The sequence below is a fragment of the Gopherus flavomarginatus genome, chromosome 2 (assembly GCF_025201925.1).
Source record: "Gopherus flavomarginatus isolate rGopFla2 chromosome 2, rGopFla2.mat.asm, whole genome shotgun sequence".
NCBI lineage: Eukaryota > Metazoa > Chordata > Testudines > Testudinidae > Gopherus > Gopherus flavomarginatus.
The window spans coordinates 38,575,538-38,597,805 of record NC_066618.1 but is presented as its reverse complement, the minus strand read 5'-3'; the positions used below and the strand labels follow the sequence as shown (position 1 = coordinate 38,597,805).

General features: G+C 41.1%; 1 protein-coding gene across 1 annotated transcript in view; it reads right to left on the bottom strand.

Annotated features, from left to right (window-relative positions):
• Positions 1-461: 461 nt before the first annotated feature.
• The window catches only part of DNAJC1 (DnaJ heat shock protein family (Hsp40) member C1), a 201,298-nt gene continuing 179,491 nt past the window's right edge, over positions 462-22,268 (bottom strand). The window contains exons 10-12 of the mRNA XM_050942302.1: positions 8,596-8,644; positions 5,096-5,580; positions 462-687 (exon numbers count right to left, since the gene is read on the bottom strand). Of these exons, the coding sequence (XP_050798259.1) occupies positions 619-687; positions 5,096-5,580; positions 8,596-8,644 (603 nt within the window). The 3' untranslated portion in view covers positions 462-618. The remainder of the gene's footprint in view (positions 688-5,095; positions 5,581-8,595; positions 8,645-22,268) is intronic.

Genomic DNA, 22,268 nt, shown 5'->3' with positions numbered 1-22,268 from the left:
AACCCCTGCTGTATATTCTCATGTAAGATATTTGAAAGAGCAATTATATAGCAGGCATAATAGACATATGAATACATGTGAAGTTCATAGCTTTCAAATATATAACAAATGTACACATTTTTAAATAGTATGTGGACATTCATATAAATGTACACACATTGTATATACATATGCAGATATACATGCATATGTGTAGTGTGTCTATAAAGAAAAATCTTAAAAGATTTTTTCAACACTCTCATGTTTAAATTTTCAGAGCAGCTAACAGATTTCTTTTGCCTCCTTAAAGGTTAGACCTCTTACCCTTTATATACTGAACATTCATTCATACTGAAGTCATCATGCAATAAACTATGGTAGATCTTTAAGAAGACCCTCAATTACCAAGACATATGCAATAAGATGTCTTTATAAATATCTCCCCAAAACAAAAATACATTTAAATTCTTTAACACCGAAAATGGTGAAGCAAGATGGCATAAAATTTATTGATATTTTCGTTTACTAAGGCACATGACATAGAAATACTGTGGTACAAAAATGCAAACTTCTGCATATGAGATTTAAAATATAATCTCATTCTGAAAAATAGAAATAAAACTCTTTTGCTCAGAAGATTCAGCTTTTAGCCATTTTCTTCTTTTGTACCAGTTCAACAAGCAACTTGTATCTTGCCACACACTCTTCCTGCAAAAAACAAAAAAAAGACAGTTTTAATCTTTTTAAAAGCATGAACTATGATTTAAGATCTTCATATTACTTCTACTGTACACATTCTCTCTTGTAAAAACAGTTAAGTTGTTTTAAAAGTAGTTTTACTATTTTAAAAAACTGTAGAAGAATATTCACCCATGTACTGAGCTTTCTGAAGGCAAGGGCAATCTACACACAATGAAAAGTGGATTACAAAAAGAATTTTCAGTTTGGAGTTCGTTATAGATAACTGATGTTGTTAAAGAGCAGAGAAAAATAGGAGAAAATGTGCCTTATATTGACAGTCTCTTTCTTGAGAGTGTTTAGCAGAATAATTATTAAAATAGGGAAGTAGCACAGTTTTGTAATATTGTCAACAGTGTGTCTGAAAAATGATTTTCTCACTCTTAGAGCTTGTCTACCTTGGAAATTTACCAAAAGAGCTATCCAAGTGTAGACTCTGGGCCATCTATTTCATAAATTTCCAACACAGACAAGCCCTTACCGTCAATCTCATGTAGCAAACCCATCCGAGAATGTGAACTCCAGACAATTTTGAGATCTAAAAAGACTGTTTCTGGAACCGCACCCACATTTCCTCCTCCCTAACATTGATCTTTTGGTGCAAGTAAGATGACGATATCCTGCTGTTTCAGGCATCAACACTGGATTGCACTGCAAATTGAACTGTCATGAATACTGGGTTCTTACTGAATCTAACCAGTGACAAAGTAGAGGTCACTGATCATGGACACATTGCCTCTGTTAGCTCTGCCCAGGACTTTTCTTCTATATAATCTAGTAGGTTTATAATTTCAGTTTCTCCATATGCTTTTGCTTCACTGTCTGGAAATTTAAGAACAGATCAAAGCGCAGTATCCTGTCTTCCAAGAATGGCCAATGCCAAGTGCCCCACAGGGAATGAACAGAACAGGTAATCATCAAGCGATCCATTCCCTGTCACCCATTCCCAGCTTCTGGCAAACACAAGCTAGGGACACCATCCCTGCCCATCCTGGCTAATAGCCATTGATGGACCTATCCTCCATGAATTTATCTAGCTCTCTTTTGAATCCTGTTATAGTCTTGGCCTTCACTACATCCTCTGGCAAAGAGTTCCACAGGCTGACTGTGTGTTGTGTGAAGAAATACTTCCTTTTGTTTGTTTTCAACCTGCTGCCTATTAATTTCATTTGGTGACCCCAATTCTTGTGTTATGAGGAATAATTAAACAACACTTCCTTATTTACTTTCTCCACACCAGTCATGATTTTATACACCTCTATCACATCCCCCCTTAGTCATCTCTTTTTCAAGCTAAAAAGTCTTATTAATCTCTCCTCATATGGCAGCTGTTCCATATCCCTAATCATTTTTGTTGCTCTTTTCTGAACCCTTTTCCAATTCCAATATATCTTTTTTGAGATGGGGCGACCACATCTGCATGCAGTATTCAAGATGTAGGCGTACCATGGATTTATATAGAGGCAATATGATATTTTCTGTCTTATTATCTATCCCTTTCTTAATGATTCCCAACATTCTGTTAGCTTTTTGAGAGCCGCTGCACACTGAGCTGATGTTTTCAGAGAACTATCCACAATGACTCCAAGATCTCTTTCTTGAGTGGTAACAGCTAATTTAGACCCCATCATTTTATATGTATAGTTGGGATTATGTTTTCCAATGTGCATTACTTTGTGTTTATCAACATTGAATTTCATCTGCCATTCTGTTGCCCAGTCACCCAGTTTTGTGAGATCCTTTTGTAGCTCTTTGCAGTCTGCCTGGGACTTAACTATCTTGAGTAGTTTGTATCATCTGCAAATTTTACCACCTCACTGTTTACCCCTTTTTCCAGACCATTTATGAGTATGTTGAATAGAACTGAGCCCAGTACAGACCCCTGGGGGGACACTATTTACCTCTCTCCATCACTTTATATAAAGAAAAATTATGACCTCTAAAAATATTCTAGTATACTGGAATATTAAATAGGTTACTGAGCATTATGACACACGCATGAGAATTACTTCTTTTAATGGTTCATTCAGCAAATCTTAACTACAGAAGGTGCTACTGATAACCTGCCCTGCTCATATTTTAAAACTTTCAGTCACCAAATAAGAACATAAGAACAGCCGTACCGGGTCAGACAAAAGGTCCATCTAGCCCATTATCTGTCTAACGATAGTGGCCAATGCCAGGTGCCCCAGAGGGAGTGAACCTAACAGGCAATGATCAAGTGATCTCTCTCCTGCCATCCATCTCCATCCTCTGATGAACAGAGGCTAGGGACACCATTCTTTACCCATCCTGGCTAATAGCCATTTATAGACTTAGTCACCATGAATTTACCCAGTTCCCTTCTAAACATTGTTATAGTCCCAGCCTTCACAACCTCCTCAGGTAAGGAGTTCCACAAGTTGACTGTGCACTGTGTGAAGAAGAACTTCCTTTTATTTGTTTTAAACCTGCTACCTATTAACTTCATTTGGTGACCCCTTGTTCTTGTATTATGGGAATAAGGAAATAACTTCTCCTTATCCACTTTCTCCACATCACTCATGATTTTATGTACCTCGATCATATCCTCCCTTAGTCTCCTCTTTTCCAAGCTGAAGAGGCCTAGCCTCTTTAATATTTCCTCATATGGGACCCTCTCCAAACCCCTAATCATTTTAGTTGCCCTTTCCTGAACCTCTTCTAGTGCTAGAATATCTTTTTTGAGGTGAGGAGACCACATCTGTACACAGTATTCGAGATGTGGGCATACCATGGATTTATATAAGGGCAATAATATATTCTCAGTCTTATTCTCTATCCCCTTTTTAATGATTCCTAACATCGTTTGCTTTTTTGACCGCCTCTGCACACTGTGTGGACATCTTCAGAAAACTATCCATGATGATGCCAAGATCTTTTTCCTGACTCGTTGTAGCTAAATTAGCCCCCATCATATTCTATGTATAGTTGGGGTTATTTTTTCCAATGTGCATCACTTTACATTTATCCGCATTAAATTTCATTTGCATTTTGTTGCCCAATCACTTAGTTTTGTGAGATCTTTTTGAAGTTCTTCACAATCTGCTTTGGTCTTAACTATCTTGAATACTTTAGTATCATCTGAAAACTTTGCCACCTCACTGTTTACCCCTTTCTCTGGATCATTTATGAATAAATTGAATAGGATTGGTCCTAGGACTGACCCTTGGGGAACACCACTAGTTACCCCTCTCCATTCTGAGAATTTACCATTAATTCCTACCCTTTGTTCCCTGTCTTTTAACCAGTTCTCAATCCATGAAAGGACCTTCCCTTTTATCCCATGACAGCTTAATTTACGTAAGAGCCTTTGGTGAGGGACCTTGTCAAAAGCTTTCTGGAAATCTAAGTACACTATGTCCACGGGATCCCCCTTGTCCACGTTTGTTGACCCCTTCAAAGAACTCTGATAGATTAGTAAGACACGATTTCCCTTTACAGAAACCGTGTTGACTATTGCTCAACAGTTTATGTTTTTCTATGTGTCTGACAATTTTATTCTTAACTATTGTTTCGATTAATTTGCCCGATACCGATGTTAGACTTACCGGTCTGTAATTGCTAGGATCACCTCTAGAGCCCTTTTTAAATATTGGCGTTACATTAGCTAACTTCCAGTCATTGGGTACCGAAGCTGATTTAAAGGACAGGTTACAAACCTTAGTTAATAGTTCGGCAACTTCACATTTGAGTTCTTTCAGAACTCTTGGGTGAATGCCATCTTGTCCCGGTGACTTGTTAATGTTGCGTTTATCAAAATTAATTCCAAAACCTCCTCTAGTGACACTTCAATCTGTGACAGTTCCTCAGATCTGTCACCTACAAAAGCCAGTTCAGGTTTGCGAATCTCCCTAACATCCTCAGCCGTGAAGACTGAAGCAAAGAATCCATTTAGTTTCTCCGCAATGACTTTATCGTCTTTAAGCGCTCCTTTTGTATTTCTATCATCAAGGAGCCCCACTGGTTGTTTAGCAGGCTTCCTGCTTCTGATGTACTTAAAAAACATTTTGTCATTACATTTTGTCATTATAAATGCGACCATAGAATTGTTGAAAACAACAATCTACATTCCTCCAGCCTTTCAAGTTTTTAACTGTGGGTAAAGACAGGTACTTTAAAAGAAATGGCAGGCAGTTCCCCTTAATTTTTCCAACACAAAGCAAAACATTAAATTAAACAAAAATAAAGTATCAATATATATGATGACAACAGTCTTTGAGTTGGGCCCTTTGAGTTATCCGACGGTGACAGGCTGGATTAAAGACCTCAGGCTGGTAGCTAATCAGTAGGAAAAGCCCTGCCTAGATGTCATATTGGTTTATTATTAATCTAATCCCATACAAAACAATGACCCTACCTTACTTTTTCCTGGGACGCATTTTGCTATCTTATCCCAGCGGTCTGATGTTCCCTTTGGGTACTGCTGTAAGGCTAGTTCAAGAAGTTTCTGTTGATTTTGAGTCCACAATTCTTCGGAATTGTGGCTTTTCTCTTTTTTTCTGGTCTCATCATCGCTATATTCATCCTGTTCTGTGTAGTCAAAGTCTCTCTGACGCTTTCCCCTGCATTTATCTTCTGCCACCTCTTTCATCGTTGCTGGAGTTATTTCAGATGCTTTGGCTGTTCTTCGCTTGCGGTATCTGGTTTCGCTTGTCATGGTCTCTCTGTGATCTGCTGGAATAACCATCTGTTCTGGGTCACGATTATAGTTCTCCTCCTCCTCCTCTTTCTCCTCCTCATCTATTTCTCGCTGCGTAATTATATGGTCTGGTAAATCCATGTTGTTTTTGGCATTTCTGGAATTCTGGGCCAAGTTTTTAAGCTCAGAGAGTCTAACAATTCCTGTTGGAAATAGCATTATATGTAAAACCCGCTGAAGTCAAATGAAAAGGGAACTGGGTGGTGACAAGTGATCTATAGCTGAGAGACAGAGCACGGAGAGCCCTTGTGGTTGAGAAACCGGGTTACAGAGTCCCCCAGAAACTAACAGAACTGCAGAGGCAGGGGTTGTGGCATAACCCTCTCAGTGGGCTGGTAGCCAGTCAAAGTGAGTGTAGGGATAAACAAAATATTACAGGAGTTCTGAGGCTCTCCTCTATTCGAGCATTTCAAAATGCAAAGAGCAAAATTCTCCGGATTTCAGAAGATTTAAAAAAACTTTTTTTTAAAATAAAGATCGTTCTACCTGGAGTAATCTGCCAATGACAAATTCATCACATTCAAAGCACAGGGCCCGAATACATTTTGGGCTAGATCCACAAAGAGGACTTAGACTCAGTGTTACAATGCCTAATGTTAGGTGTCCTGCCATCCAGTAGAAGCCTCAGCCCCAAATTAGGTGCCCAAGCTTACTATACAACGCATGGGGAAAGTTAAGTGCCTGACTACAGGATTCCTAACAGCCAGAAAGCTGAGTAGGGAGCCATCTAAGTTAGCCAGCAGGAAATGCTGAGCAGAGGGGTGGGGCCAAAGCCCCATCGCTCAAAGGGAGTCAGGCGCCTAATTCCAGGCCAGTGAGAGGCACCTATCTCCACTTGGCTGTGAACCCTCTCATGGCTGTGAACCCTCTCCTAGAGTTAGGTAAGCACTTTCTCACAAAAAATGATGGTGTTGCCACACCCCACCCTTGTGCTCTCCAGCCCAGCACTCAGAGCACTCACCCAGGATGTGGAAGTCCCAGGTTCAAATACCCCCTGCCTGATTTGGAGCAGTGACTGGAACCCACGTCTTCCCCCACAATGAATGCTCTAACCACTGGGCTATAGGTATTCTGCAGTGGGCCTCTCACAATCTCACCTGTTAAAACTCTTACACACTTTTTATAAATTACTCAAATAGCCACTGGAGCAGGGACTGGAACCTTCGCCTCCAGGGAGTATGTGCTAATCACTAGGCTACAGAGTCACTCTCAATCTCTCTCTGGCCTGGAGTTTAGGCACTGAGTAGCTCAGTGGCAGCAGGACTTAGATGGCTTTTCACTGGAAGAAATGTAGGCACCTTGGAGTTTACTGGGGGAAAATTAGGTGCTCAGGGAATGTAGGAGTGTACAGGGTTAGGTGACAGCTGAAAAGGGGTTTTGAGGATAAAAATTTTGGACTTTTGTGCCTAAAATGGCTATTAAATCCCTAAATCCCTTTGTGGGTCTAGTCCTTTGCGTTTCCCATCAGATATGCAACACAAAAGGCCAGCATAGACATTAAGAGATCAAAGATGGTTACCACTCCTGTATATAGTGCATAAGGCCCCCATCCAATGGAATTTTTTGTGAATTCTGATACATTTTATCTGCTTTCACCAGCTATGAACTATATACTTCAGAATGGCCAGTTATACTAATATACTAGATTGAGAAGAAGGGATTGGGCAACTATTTTGACCAAACTTAGAGCTAAGGAATAAATGCAAGAGAAATATAATCAAAGAGCACGAACACCTGAAATAAAAAAAATCACTAAACTTTGCATATGTCTTTCCTCTCCCCACCTTCAATTTACTTATCCCCCTTTTCTCTTCTTCCATATCCAAATCAGTCCATAATAGCCATATCTTCTCATTTTTCTGTTTTTTTCTATTATTCTTTCCTTTATAGTTCATAATCCTCTCTCCTCTCATTCCTTGTCTTTCATATTTACCCCATTCTCTGTTGTCCAACACTCCCACCTCATTTTCTCCTAGTGTAAATGGTCTTGTTTCCCTTGATTCATTTCTGTTCTTTGTTCATCCTGTATCCACTGGATGCCCTAGCCTTCCCACATCTGTCGGTTTCAATCTACCCTCTTCCTCCTCAAATCTTCTTTGGGAGAGGTAACAAATACACAGGATTGGTGAATTTTATAAAATTGTAAACTTTCATTATTCTTGGAAAGATTTATTTACTGTAACATTTTTTGGCCAATTGCAGTTTGGATCTAAGTTGCAGTCACATAAGAAACTGAGCATGCGTGTTCCATCCTAGCTGCAAAGGGTGCCATCAGATCCTTGTGTGACTAATTTAGTGGCCCCCTCATGGCTCTTGTGAAGGGTTTAGGAAACCCTGTCCCTCATCCATCCTATTTAAATATGGAAGTTTTGGTAGTATTGGCATGTGAGTGTGGATTAAAATATGCTTTCTGAGAGCATGTATGGGATTAAAACTTGACTGCTTTCCCCCAACATTCAAGCACACACAGAGAAAAGGGCACAAAAAATAGACAAGAGTTCATTTTAAATTTGAGCAAATAATGAAAAGTTTTTCTGGTATTCACTGAGCTCTAGTAGACACATATTATTTAAATTATGGCAAGACCTGTAAATCCAGACCATTTAAAAATTGATTACTCACTCAAACTATTAAACAATAATCCACAGAAATAAGCAAGGGTTAAAATAAAATAAATTGGAATTTGGCAAGGGTTGAAATAGCTTCCCGTCCCCAGAAAAAGAAATAAAAAGCTTAACAATAAATAAAATAGGAAGAACTTGACATGGGGTTAAATACATTCTTAAAAGTCCTGAACTGTATTCCCCAAGCCTATATGCCTTTGTCTGTCAGTCATCCTAACTGCAAGCTCTTCAGGGCAGGGATTTATCTGGGTTTTTTTGCATATCTGAATTGACTAGCACACTGTGGACACCACTGTTAACAAATAAATAGAAAAATAATACCCTACAGAGAGCCTTTACACAGCCACCACTAAACGGGAGGACTTCCTCAGAATGCCCATCAACCTTGGTGTCTGCTGAGAGCAGGCGCATGGAGCTTCTACAACCAAGGCTATAAACATCACCCTGAAAGCTGCAAAATGACCTATACATTGGAAATCCATCATATAAATAATTTGTTATTAACCGCATTGATTAGGACTTAGGGTCACACACCTGGAGTATGTGTAACAGATTCCTTCAGTTGCTTGGTCTTCATGGTAACCTGTTTTTAAAAAAAAAATCCAAATTAAAAACTGCAGTTAACACTAGATTATTCATTCAGGCTTTTAAAGATGTCATGAACAGCTTACCCCCAAATACTAACATTTTAACACGTACAAAATACTACCATGGTATCACACTAATGCTCTTCTGAGAGGTCTTATTCAGAAGGACATGCCAGTTTTAAATTGCTAATAGCTGATTTTTCAGGCTTAGTCTGTAGGGGAAAGGCAGGGAAAAAACCAGGGGTAACGTCATGGCAGGGGCCTATTATAGACTGCCAACTCAGGAAGAGGAGGTAGGTGAGACTTTTCTAGAACAAACAACAAAAACAAGAACTGGCAGTAATGGAGGACTTTAACTACCCAGACATCTGTTGGAAAAGTAATATGGCAAAACACAAAATGTCCAGTAAGTTCTTGGAATGTACTGGGGACACCTTTTTGTTCCAAAAGGTGGAGAAAGTACCTAGAGAGCAGCCATTTTAGACTTGATTCTTCCTATTCAATTTATTCATAAACGATCTGGAGAAAGGGGTAAACAGTGAGGTGGCAAAGTTTTCAGATGATACTAAAGTACTCAAGATAGTTAAGACCAAAGCAGATTGTGAAGAACTTCAAAAAGATCTCACAAAACTAAGTGATTGGGCAACAAAATAGCAAATGAAATTTAATGCGGATAAATGTAAAGTGATGCACATTGGAAAAAATAACCCCAACTATACATAGAATATGATGGGGGCTAATTTAGCTACAACGAGTCAGGAAAAAGATCTTGGCATCATCGTGGATAGTTCTCTGAAGATGTCCACGCAGTGTGCAGAGGCGGTCAAAAAAGCAAACAAGATGTTAGGAATCATTAAAAAGGGGATAGAGAATAAGACTGAGAATATATTATTGCTCTTATATAAATATCCATGGTACGCCCACATCTCGAATACTGTGTACAGATGTGGTCTCCTCACCTCAAAAAAGATATTATAGCACTAGAAGAGGTTCAGGAAAGGGCAACTAAAATGATTAGGGGTTTGGAGAGGGTCCCATATGAGGAAATATTAAAGAGGCTAGACCTCTTCAGCTTGGAAAAGAGGAGACTAAGGGAGGATATGATCGAGGTACATAAAATCATGAGTGATGTGGAGAAAGTGGATAAGGAAAAGTTATTTCCTTATTCCCATAATATAAGAACTAGGGGTCACCAAATGAAATTAATAGGCAGCAGGTTTAAAACAAATAAAAGGAAGTTCTTCTTCACGCAGCGCACAGTCAACTTGTGGAATTCCTTACCTGAGGATATTGTGAAGGCTAGGACTATAACAGTGGTTAAAACAGAACTGGAAAAATTCATGGCGGTGAAGTCCATAAATGGCTATTAGCCAGGATGAGTAAAGAATGGTGTCCCTAGCCTCTGTTCGTCAGAGGATGGAGAAGGATGGCAGGAGAGAGATCACTTGATCATTGCCTGTTAGGTTCACTCCCTCTGCGGCACCTGGCATTGGCCACTGTCGGTAGACAGATAATGGGCTAGATGGACCTTTTGTCTGACCCGGTACGGCCGTTCTTATGTTCTTATGACTAATGAAGAAATTGTTGGAAATGTGAAGGTGGAAGGCAAGTAGGGTGAAAGTGATCTTGATATGATAGGCTTCATAATTCCACAGAAAGGAGGAATGAGAGCAACAGAATAAGGACCATGGACTTCAAAAACACAGACTTTAATGAACTCAGAGACCTGCTGGTAAGGTCCCATTGGAAGAAAATCTATGGGATACAGGAGTTCAGGAGAACAGGATGTTTCTCAAAGAGACAATATTCAAGGCAAGAGAGCAACTTATCCGGATGGAAGGAAATATAGGAGAAAAAGAAGAAGAGGACAATGTGGCTTCTTCTTAAGCTCTTTAATGACCTGAAAATCAAAAAAGAATCCTACAAATACTGGAAACATGGACAAACTGCAACGGAAGAATACAAAAAAAATAGTACAAGCATGTAGGGACAAAATCAGAAAGGCTAAAGCACAAAATTAGTTACATCTTGCAAAGGACAGAAAAGGCAGTAAGAAGGCTCTATAAATACATTCAGAGCAAGAAAATACTGAAGGAACGTGCATGTCCACTACTTCGTAAGGAAGGAGTTCTAACAACAAATGACATCAAGAAAGCTGAGATGTTTAAATGCCTATTTTGCTTCAGTCTCCACTCAAGTGGTTCATTGTGACCAGATGCTTTAACACAATTAACATTAACAAGGGGAAAGGAACTCAAGACAGAAGAGGGAACAAACAGATTAAAGCATATTAAGATAAATCAGATGCATTCAAATCAGCAGGGTCTGACAAAGTTCATCTTAGAGCTCTTAAGGAATTAAATGAAGCAATCTCAGACCATTAGCAATTATCTTCAAGAACTCATGAGGATAGTTGAGGTTCTGGAGGACTCGAGAAGAGCCAACATAGTACCTGGCTTTAATTGGGCAAATTGGACCCAGGGAAATATAGACCAGTCAGTCTAACTTTGATAGCAGGAAAAATACTGGAACTAATCATTAACCACTCAATTTGTGGACAGATTAAAAAAATAGGGTGGTTAATAATAGCCAATATGGATTTGTCAAGACCAAATCATGCTGAATCAACCTAGTTTCCTTCTTTAATGGGTTATTGGCCTAGTGGATGGGGGATGTAGAAGACATTATTTATCTTGATTTTAGTAAAGCTTGTGACATGCTCCCACATGACCTTCTCATAAGCAAACTAAAGAAATATGGTCTAGATGAAATCATCATCAGGTGAGTGTACAATTGGTTGACAAGCTGTACTCACACTAGTGATCTATGTTTCACTGTGAACTAAGGTCTGTCCTTGGTCTGGTATTATTAAAAATTATCATTAAAGGCTTGAATAACAGAGTTGAGAGTATGCTTATAAAATCTGCAGATGACTTGCTGGGAGGGGAACAGGACCTCGATAAATTGAAGAGAGGTTCAAAATCAACAAAATGAAATTCAGTAAAGGCAAGCACCAAAGTGTTACACTTAGGAATCAAATGCACATCTACAAACTGTGAAATAATTGCAGAAAATAATCTGGTGGCTACAATGGATCACAAGTTGAACATGAGTCAACAATTAGATGCAGTTGCAGCAAAAAAGTCTAATATTCTGGGATGTATCAACAGGAGTGCCATATGAAAGACACTCCTGATAACTCTCTCACTCCAGCTGACACAGGTGATGCCTCAGTTGCAGTATTATGCCTAGTTTTGGGCATCCCATTTCAAGGAAGATGTTGACAAATATTTAAGATTCCAAAAGGAGACACACAAAAATGATGGAAGGTTCAGAAAACTTGACCTAGGAGGAAAGGTTAAAACAACTGGGCATATTTAGTTTTGAGAAAAGACAACTGATGGGGGACCTGATAACAGTCTTCAAATACATTAAGGGTTGTTATAAAGAGGATGGTGATCAATTGTTCTCTGTTTCCACTGAAGGTCGGACAAGAAGTAATGGGCTTAATCTTGTGGAGTCCAGAAGCCATGAGCTATATGATCATTCAGGTGCACTTCCCAACCCAGTAGTGAGGCATCTGTAATCAGTTTCTTTGTGGATGGCGGGGAAACAAAGGGAACCCCTTTTGTTTCCCACCAAATGAGAGACCTGAGGACACTCAGAGAAAGTGAAACTCATTTATTCAGGGTGTATCTGCTTGAGCAGAGACCATCCACAACCATGTTTGGAGGCCCTGGAGGTGAAGCACTGCAAAACATGTCAAGTAGGTGTAGGTGGTCATAAGGTGTAGAAGGACAAGGCAGAACAGGACCAGCATCTGCAGGCCGAGACAGAGTTGGACAATGAGGTAGCTCATTGCAAGGAATCTGTTCTCTGGTAAGTAAGCTTTGTCCAGAACTGAGTTCTGATTTGCTCTCATAAACTCTATAATTTATGGGTGGGTGGTTAAACTGGACTCTTCTAGATTTACCTGAAGTCCCAATGAGTGAAAAAAGTCAAGTAATGAGAAGACCACAATCTGTACCTCCTGATACAATCGTTCTGTGAGCAGCCAACTGTCAAGTTAAGGAAATACCAGGTTGCCTTGACAATGCTGATATGCTGCTATCATGGAGAGCGTCTTCGTAAAAACTCTCAGTGCCTACAAGAGGCCAAAGGGAGAATTCTGTATTGAAAGTACCCTTGGCCCATCGTAAAGCACAATAATCACCTATACTCTGAAGGAATGTCTATATGATAGAAGGCATCCGACAAAATTGAGTGCCACAGACCAGTTGCCTTCATTTAGGGAAAAGATTACTGAGGCCAAGTGGATAATCCTGAATCTTACATGGTGTATGAAGACTTTCAGCAGTCTGAGATCTAGAATGGGTCTCCAGCCCAACCTTCTTTTTGGAGATGAGAAAATATCTTGAGTAAAAGCTTTGTCCCTGTCTTGAGGAGAGCCAGTCTCTGTCACCCCTCATTGAATTAAGGAGTCCACCTCCTGTTTGAGAGGCCTCTAGAGAGGGGTCCCTGAAGAAGGACAGGGAGGGGAGTTTTTAAGAGGAAGTAGGAAAAATGGTTACTAAACTTCCATAACTGTTGTTCTTCGAGATGTGTTACTCATGTCCATTCCATGTTATTTAAGTGTGTGTGCTCGCCACATGCACTGGTGCTGGAAGTTTTCCCCTCAGTGGTATCCACAGGGGACTAGCTCTGGCAGCCTCTGGAGTGGTGCACATAAGGACACCACCAATTCCTCCCTCCCCCAGTTTCTTTGTGCCAGAACTCTGGCAGAGGGGAAGAAGGGTGGGTCATGGAATGGACATGAGTAACATCTTGAAGAACAACAGTTATGGAAGGCTAATAACCATTTTTTCTTCTTCGACTTCTTGCTCATGTCCTTTCCATGTTAAATGACTCCCAAGCAGTATCTCCAGAGGCAGGTAGGAGTTCCTGGATATGTTGATTGCAACACAGTTCTGCCAAAGCCAGCGTCATCTCTGGCCTGCTGAGGTTGTGAAGGTGTGCACTGAAAATCATGTTGTGACCCTGCAGATATCCTGGATAAGTACTTGTGCTAGGTAGGCTGCTGACGACGCCTGAGCTCTAGTTGAATGGGCATACAACCCGCGCCAACTTGTAGCAAGTATGGATGCAGGCAGTAAACCAATCCAAAAGCTTTGAGAAGACACCAGGAGGCCTTTCATCTTATCAGTCACCGCAGCTAAGAGTTGAGTCAATCTACGGAAGAGCTTGGTATGCTCTAAGCAGAACATAAAACATATATTAAGAAAATCAGCACTTTTAAAAATAGGTTTTCTAGTGGCAAAAAAATCAAACTCACTCAATAAATATATTTTTATTTGTGGATCATTCCATGTTTAGTCATTCTTCCTAATAATAAACTAATGAATTTAGTATAAAACTAGTTTTTATATTTTGAAAAATAAGCAACTCCTTCTACAATAAAGCACAGAAGAATTAAATTAGTATGCACCCAGGAGCTCAGCCCAAATAGCTCAAAGCTCGTTAATTATTTCATCATCTTTTTTTCTTTTTGACATATGGGGAAGCTTACAGAACTGCAGAACTCTTACCTCATACTGTTAGGCAACATGTTAATTAGTAAAGTCTGCTTAAATCTATCCACCTGTCCGTTGTTCTGCTGCCTACCAGGGCCTTTTTCCATGCTGGCAGCAAATCCTCTATCTTTCTGCTATCGCAACCTGAATGCAAGAGATTAGTGACCGCAGTCAAGCAAGAATCAGTTTACATCCTCTCAGGCAAGAGAATGATATTACTTCACAAGTATGAAATCTGAGATCTCTTTGCCTTTAATTTAGAAAACCTGCAGTTAATAATCACATTAAAGTGTGTTTTGCATGCCAGACAGTTTTTATTTCCTCTGTTATTTTTACAATTTGAATGCCCTTTGTGGTTACTAAAATAATTTGCTGAAAGGCATAAATTAACATTTTAAACTTTTTATGTGTACCAAGGTAGATCTTGTGTGGCCATGAACTTTATATTTTTATAATGTCATATACCAATACTTTTTCTGTGCCTTTAAATTTAACAATGCTAGTTGTATTATTTGTAATAAATCTTCATTTGGCAAACAATGTTAATTTGATAAGAATATCAGACTTGAAACCTCCTTTCCTAATTTAGGATATATTATTGGTTTTCCACACTGTTTAAACACTTCAAATGTACAATTTTGCCTTTTGTTTAAGGGCAATTGTTTCCTTAAGAACTAAAACACAGAAATGAGACCTAAGCCTGAAGCTACAAATTCAGCAAGGAAAATGGGTCAAAGACCAGATGTGTTGAGGCCGACAGAGCCCTGGCACAGGTAACCAGATCAGCAGGCAGGAACTGTAATTAGAGTAAACTGGACCCAGTTTCCCTTTCATAATCAAAACACTTGATGAAAACAAATCTAATTAATACCACAAGCCAATTGCAGAGAAAATGATTTTTAAAGTTGTATTATCTTTTCAGTTACAAATATAGTCTTACTTCATTATACTGATCAGTTTAAGCGCTCCATTTTGGATGGAATTAAGATGATTTACAAGTCCCACACGAAACTACTAGTTACTAGTTTTAGATAATTAGACACATGGATACACTGAGCCTGGCCTTACCTGGTTTGTTTTGGACTTTTTGATACACTGGTTGATTAAGGATGATTTTCTTGAGTGATCTTAGAATTACTATAGTAGTAGAAAAACTCCATGTACATCAAAAGACCAAAAGTTATAGCAGCAACCAGTAAGGCCATGTAGTTATGGGTCTATTATATTATAAATCCCTATTTGCAAGGAGTTGTGGGTAAATTATAATTTAAGTTAGACCAGATGCTTATCCACATTGGTCATAGATGATTCTGGTAATTTTTAATAGTAGAAGAAAAAGCAACTGTGAAGATATTATTGTGTATAGACTTCTTGAATTTACGAACAACCAAACCACTAAGGTTTACAAAATAATTACTAATCATCATCAGTGACTATACAGCTTCTAATTTCACACTTGTATCTGTCAATTCAGTTAGATTCTTTTCAGTTTTTTGCATCAATCTAATTAACAGACTGTTATCTGAATCAAGAAAAGAAATTCAGTACGCTCCCAACAAATAAGGAATTTGTTTCTATAAACCTTCCTCCATCCATCCCAAGACTTTTTTTGGAGGAAGAGATGAGTTGTCCCCAACCTCTCACTGGCTGCCCCTCCCACATTTGCCCCTCATTGTCCCCTACTATTTTCTCTCAACTATGCTTCACCTCCTAATGTAGCATTGCAGGGCTTGAAGTGTTTGCCCCTCCCAGAAGACTCTTTCTCCCTTGTAGCAGGGTAATAGTCTGTAGCAGGATGGTAGAGTCTGCATGGGGACGCAGGACTCCTCTGATGAGTCATATGATGTTGTGTGCTTAAACCCTGCATAAAAATATAAACCCTATTAAGTCATAGTGGCAGCTGCATCTTCACTCCCACCAGGATATGCATCTAAGAGGTAGAAGGAATTAGAGGCCAAAGCAAATGATACCTGGCCAGGAGACCCTAAGAAAAGCCAAGTTTGGTAAGAAAGCTTAGGCTATGTCTCCACTAGAAACGCAATAGCAACACAGCTGCAGTGTAGACATTTACTACAGCAAAGGAAGGGGTTTTTCCGTTGCTGTAATAAATCCACCTCTTCAAGAACCAGTAGCGAGATCAATGGAAGAATCCTTCTGTTCACTGAGTGGTATCTACAGCAGGGGGCGGCAACCTTTCAGAAGTACTGTGCCGAGTCTTCATTTATTCACTCTGATTTAAGGTTCCGCATGCCGGTAATACATTTTAACGTTTTTATAAGGTCTCTTTCTATAAGTCTATAATATATAACTAAACAATTGTTGTATGTAAAGTAAATAAGGTTTTTAAAATGCTGAAGAAGCTTCATTTAAAAATTAAATTAAAATGCAGAGCCCCCCAGACCGGTGGCCAGGACCTGGGCAGTGTGAGTGCCACTGAAAATCAGCTTGTGTGCCGCCTTTGGCACTCGTGCCATAGGTTGCCTACCCCTGATCTACAGCAATGCTTAGCTCAACTTAATCACATTGCACAGGGCACAAAATATTTCACAGCCCTGAGTGATGTAGTTAAGCCAACCTAACTTTGCAACATAGACCAGCACATAGGATATAAAACTCGATCTGTTATTGTTATCTGAGTCATCAGTAAAGACAAACCACAGGAAAATGTTTAAAGTGTGTGTATATTCTGGTTACAGAAGGATGGAAAACTCATCTGCTTACATTTCCTGTCCCTTAGAGTGCAGGAGGAGAAAGCTCAGGTGTGAAACTAGAGCTGAAGACCCTCTCTGTAATAGCAAAAACAACGAGGAATCCTTGTGGCACCTTAGAGACTAACAAATTTATTTGGGCATAAGCTTTCGTGCGCTAGAACCCACTTCATCAGAGGCATGGAGTGAAAAACACAGGAGCAGGTATAAATACATGAAAGGATGGGAGCTGTCTTACCAAGTGTGAGGTCAGTCTAACGAGACAATTCATTTAACAGCAAGATACCAAGGGAGGAAAAATAACTTTTGAAGTGGTAATGTGAGTGGCCCATTTCAGACAGTTGACAAGAAGATGAGAGTAACAGTACGGGGAAAATTAGTATTGGGGAAATTAGGTTAGGTTTAGTAATGACCCAACTAATCCCAGTCTTTAGACAGGCCTAATTTGATGGTGTCCAGTTTGCAAATTAATTCCAGTTCTGCAGTTTCACGCTGGAGTCTGTTTTTGAAGTTTTTTTAGTTGAAGAATTGCCACTTTTAGGTCTGTTATTGAGTGACCGAGAGACTGAAGTGTTCTCCTACCGGTTTTTGAATGTTATGATTCCTGATGTCAGATTTGTGTCCATTTATTCTTTTGGGGTTCTCCTCAATGGCCAGGTCGAAGGCCTGGAATGAGAGAACTTGAATGGAGCAGAGCCTGCTTACAAGTCTTTTCAGAGAGGAAACTATAGAAGGTGTAGCAGCTGTGGCTGTTGGAGCTGGAAAAAAAGGCTGTAGAAGTGCCCCATGGAAGAATAAAGAATGGTTGTACCAAACTTTAGGGGAAAGCTTAAAGACAGTAGGTAACATAAGACATTCCCATAAGACCAAAGGGAAGTCAAGCCTGAGGGAAAGGCTCAGGATGGGACAGTCTCAGCTAGGACTACTGGAGATATTTTTCTGAGGTTTTGTGGAATCAGACCTCAGCACCAGGAGGGGAGGTGTTGCTGAGACTCAGGCCTGGTCTACACTACGCGTTTACACCGAATTTAGCAGCATTAAACCAATTTAACCCTGCACCCGACCACACAACGAGGCCCTTTATATCAATATAAAGGGCTCTTTAAATCAATTTCTGTATTCCTCCCCGACGAGAGTAGCAGCGCTGAAATCAGTATTGCCATGTCGCATTAGGGTTAGTGTGGCCGCAAATCGAGGGTATTGGCTTCCGAGTGGTATCCCATAGTGCACCATTGTGACCGCTCTGGAAAGCAATCTGAACTTGGATGCACTGGCCAGGTAGACAGGAAAAGCCCTGCAAACTTTTGAATTTCATTTCTTGTTTGCCCAGCGTGGAGCTCTGATCAACACGGGTGGCCATGCAGTCCCAAAAAGATCTCCAGCATGGACCGTACGGGAGATACTGGATCTGATCGCTGTGTGGGGAGACGAATCTGTTCTATCAGAGCTCCGTTACAGAAGACGAAATGACAAAGCATTTGAAAAAATCTCCAGGCTATGATAGTCAGAGGCCACAGCACAGTGCTGTGTGACAAGTGTAACGAAAAGCCAAACAATCAAATGGACGCTATGGAGGGAGGGAGGGGAGACTGAGGACTCCAGCTATCCCACAGTCCTTGCATTCTCCGAAAAGCATTTGCTTTCTTGACTGAGCTCCCAATGCCTGAAGGGTCAAAAACATTTTCCCAGATGCTTCAGGGTATATGTCGTCAATTTACACCCTTCCCCCAGCCCCCCCCCCGAAAGAAAAGGGAAAAAAAGTTTCTCGCCTTTTTTCAATGTCACCCTATGTCTACTGCATGCTGCTGATAGACGGGGTGGTACAGCGCTGAACACCAGCATCCCCTTCCCGGTGGCAGACGGTACAATATGACTGATATCCATCGTCATCATCAGCCCGTGAGTGCTCCTGGCTGGCCTCGATGAGGTCAGCCGGGGGCGCCTGGGTAAAAATGGGAATGACTCCTGCACCATCTGCCAGGAATGACCGGAACGGCTGGTAACCGTCTTCATCATAGCAACTGGAGGCTGAGCTCCCTCAGCCCCACTCCCCCCCCCCCGCTTTCATGTCTAAAGAAAAGATTCTGTACTGCCTGGACTATCATAGCAGCGGGAGGCTGGGCTCCTCTCCCCCGCCACCCTTTAATGTCCTGCTTGGACTATCATAGCAGCTGGAGGCTTCCTCCCCCTCATTTTATCTCACTAAAATGTCAGTGTTTCTTATTACTGCATTCTTTATTACTTCATCACACAAATGGGGGGACACTGCCACGGTAGCCCAGGAGAGTTGGGGGAGGAGGGAAGCAATTGGTGGGGTTGTTGCAGGGGCACCCCCTAGAATGGCATGCAGCTCATCATTTCTGTGGGATCTCTGGGGCTCTGACATGGAGCAGCTGTGCTCTCTGGTTCTCTAGTACACTTGCCCCATATTCTAGGCAGGACTGACTATTTTTAGACAAAACATAAAGAAGGGAATGACCTGAGGAGTCATTCCCATTTTTGTCCATGCGCCCCCAGCCGACTTCAGCGAGGCCAGCCAGGAGCACCCATGACAGCAGCAGATGGTACAGAACAACTGATAACCGTCATCTCATCGCCAATTTACAATGGCATGGCAGACGGTGCAATAGGGAAGGTAACCGTCTCTGCTACCTTGCAAAGGCAAATGAATGCTGCTGTGTAGCACTGCAGTACCGCGTCTGTCAGCAGCATCCAGTACACATACAGTGACAGTGACAAAAGGCAAAACGGGTTCCATGGTTGCCATGTTATAGCATCTGCCAGGGCAATCCAGGAAAAAAGAGCACAAAATGATTGTCTGCCGTTGCTTTCACGGAGGAAGGATTGAGTGACGACATTTACCCAGAATCACTCGCGACACTGTTTTTGCATTGGGATCTCAACCCAGAATTCCAATGGGCGGGGGAGACTGCGGGAACTATGGGACAGCTACGGGATAGCTACTCACAGTGCAGTGCTCCAGAAAATCTACACTAGCCTCGGTACATGGATGCACACCGCCGAATTCATGTGCTTAGTGTGGTCGCGTGCACTCGACTTTATACAATCTGTTTTAAAAAATCAGTTTATGTAAAATCGGAATAATCCTGTAGTGTAGACATACCCTCAAACAGCTATCCTAAGATGAGAAAACTGAGGTGCAGCACCACTGGCTGGTAGGAAGGAAGTTTATCAACTGTTATTACGTCACCTCTTCGACCGCACAGATTTCAAGCGGCAGAATCATTTAGGATTATCCTACCTTGCCCCGATTAGCAGCAAGGTATGAGCTCCCTTCCCCTGAACTCCCTCTAACCACTGCTTGCCCAAGGCACTGAACAGGGATGCCTTCATCTCACTGAAAGGTGAGAGCTCACCACACACATCATGCTCACAATGCTCAGGTATCAAAGATGTTGTCTAGCAGAACCAAGGAAGAGTACACTGCATTTCTTATATTTCTAAACAGGTTTTCTTTTTTTTTTTAAATAAAAGGAAATTTTCAGGCAAAGAAATAAAGACCAAAAGCCCAATTATTTTTTTAAAAATTAAAATGTGTTTAAGACTGGCCAAAAGCATATTATATGATATATTTGTCAGGATGAGAATTATTAACCCCTTCCCCCATGCACACACAAACAAAAGCCAACATACAAAAACAAACACTTGAAACCACAAAAAGACTAAGTTAAAATAACGTTAAGGATCTGACATGTTGACAAAAGCCAGAAACACTCTCCTTAAATCACTTCATTCTGCTTAAGAATTGCAGTGGAAATGAGGATCTCAGAACAGTTTGGTATTGCAATTCCCACTACCACAAAGGAATATAAGATGACCTACAAAAGTGGGAAGAAAAAATTCTGCCGGTGCTCTTTTTTTGCTTCTTTTTTATGCATCATGATCAGCACTTTTGGGTTTTCTTTTTTAACACTGCAAATACTAAGTTTTTCTACTGTTTTTGCTAAAGGACCTTTTGCTGACTAGAGAGAGCCAGTGGGATGATGACATCATAAAACACTGAAACCTGAGCAGTTGAAAAGAGGGAAGTTTTCTAATTGGATTATTTAAAAAAAAACACTTTATTTTTGTTAATACCTATTTAGCCACGCTCCTGACAAACACCTGAAAGCAATCCTCAAAGACTCAAATACAGTAGTTTGCAAGCCCTACAAAGAATTCTCTGCAAAAACAAGTAAAACAAGACTCCCGATACTTCTAGGCAAAAAGTAAGCAAGAATTATTGTAAAAATCTCAGGCTTTCTTGATATATTATAAAGAAGAAAAAGCCCACACTATGTAAGTTCCCTCTAAGCTGCGTGGCCAGAGAGAGGCGCCTTTCCCCCGATCCCAAGTCTGGTGCTGCCACGGCATGGGAGAGGCACCTCGGCCCCAGCCCTAGTGCTGCTGGGGAGAGGTGCCTCTGTGCCAGCCCTGGGCTGCTGCAGTCAGAGAGGGTGTGGGGAGTCCTCTCTCCCAGCTGCAGCCTGCACCCCAAACCCCTCATCCCTGGCCCCACCCCAGTGTCCGCACCCCCTGCATCCCAATCCTCTGCCCCAGCCCTGAGCCCCATCCCATACCCTGAACCCCTCATCCCCACCCCAGAACCCTCACCCTCAGCTGGAACCCCCACTGCCCCACAACCCTCTATCCCAGCCCTGAGCCCCCACCCCCTTCCATATTCCGAATCCCTCAGCCCCACCCCCGCCATACATTACCTCCATATTGGTGCACATAAAATTAATTCCACACATGGATGTAAACAATCAGGGTGAACATTGCACACTATTGTAAGACCACATGTAAGAGTTCTGGTTCATTCCTTAGATGAGACAAACCCCCAGTGTTCCTCCAGCCTGGATAATGCTAGACTATGCTGTAAATAAACACTCCACGCCAAAGCATCAACAGTGGGGGAGCTAATATACATAGGGCTCCAGGCAATTGCTGTCCTGTTAAGTACCATTTCACTGAAACCTGCTCAGTGCAGGTCTATGCAATACAGTGGTAAAGATAATAGTGATTGCTGTGCCTGGTGTACAAAAGTGGAGCTGCACCAGCATTAGCGGGAAGTGTTCAGATTAAAGCCTAGTATAGACGAGCCTTACATAAGCTACTTTATTGCTGGGGCTACACAGTGGGGTGACTGTTTACTGACCACTCCCGCCTCCCCAGTTCTGGCCTGGGTCACTTTGCAGAAACCCTGCCCCTTTAGCCTCCGTTTGCAGGCCGCCTTTAGAACTGCACACAGGCTTTCATGTGGATAACATCTCCTTCTGTCTGGGGCTGGTTTAACAACAAACTCCTCTTAATCTTCACAGTTCCAAAATAAAGTCCATCAC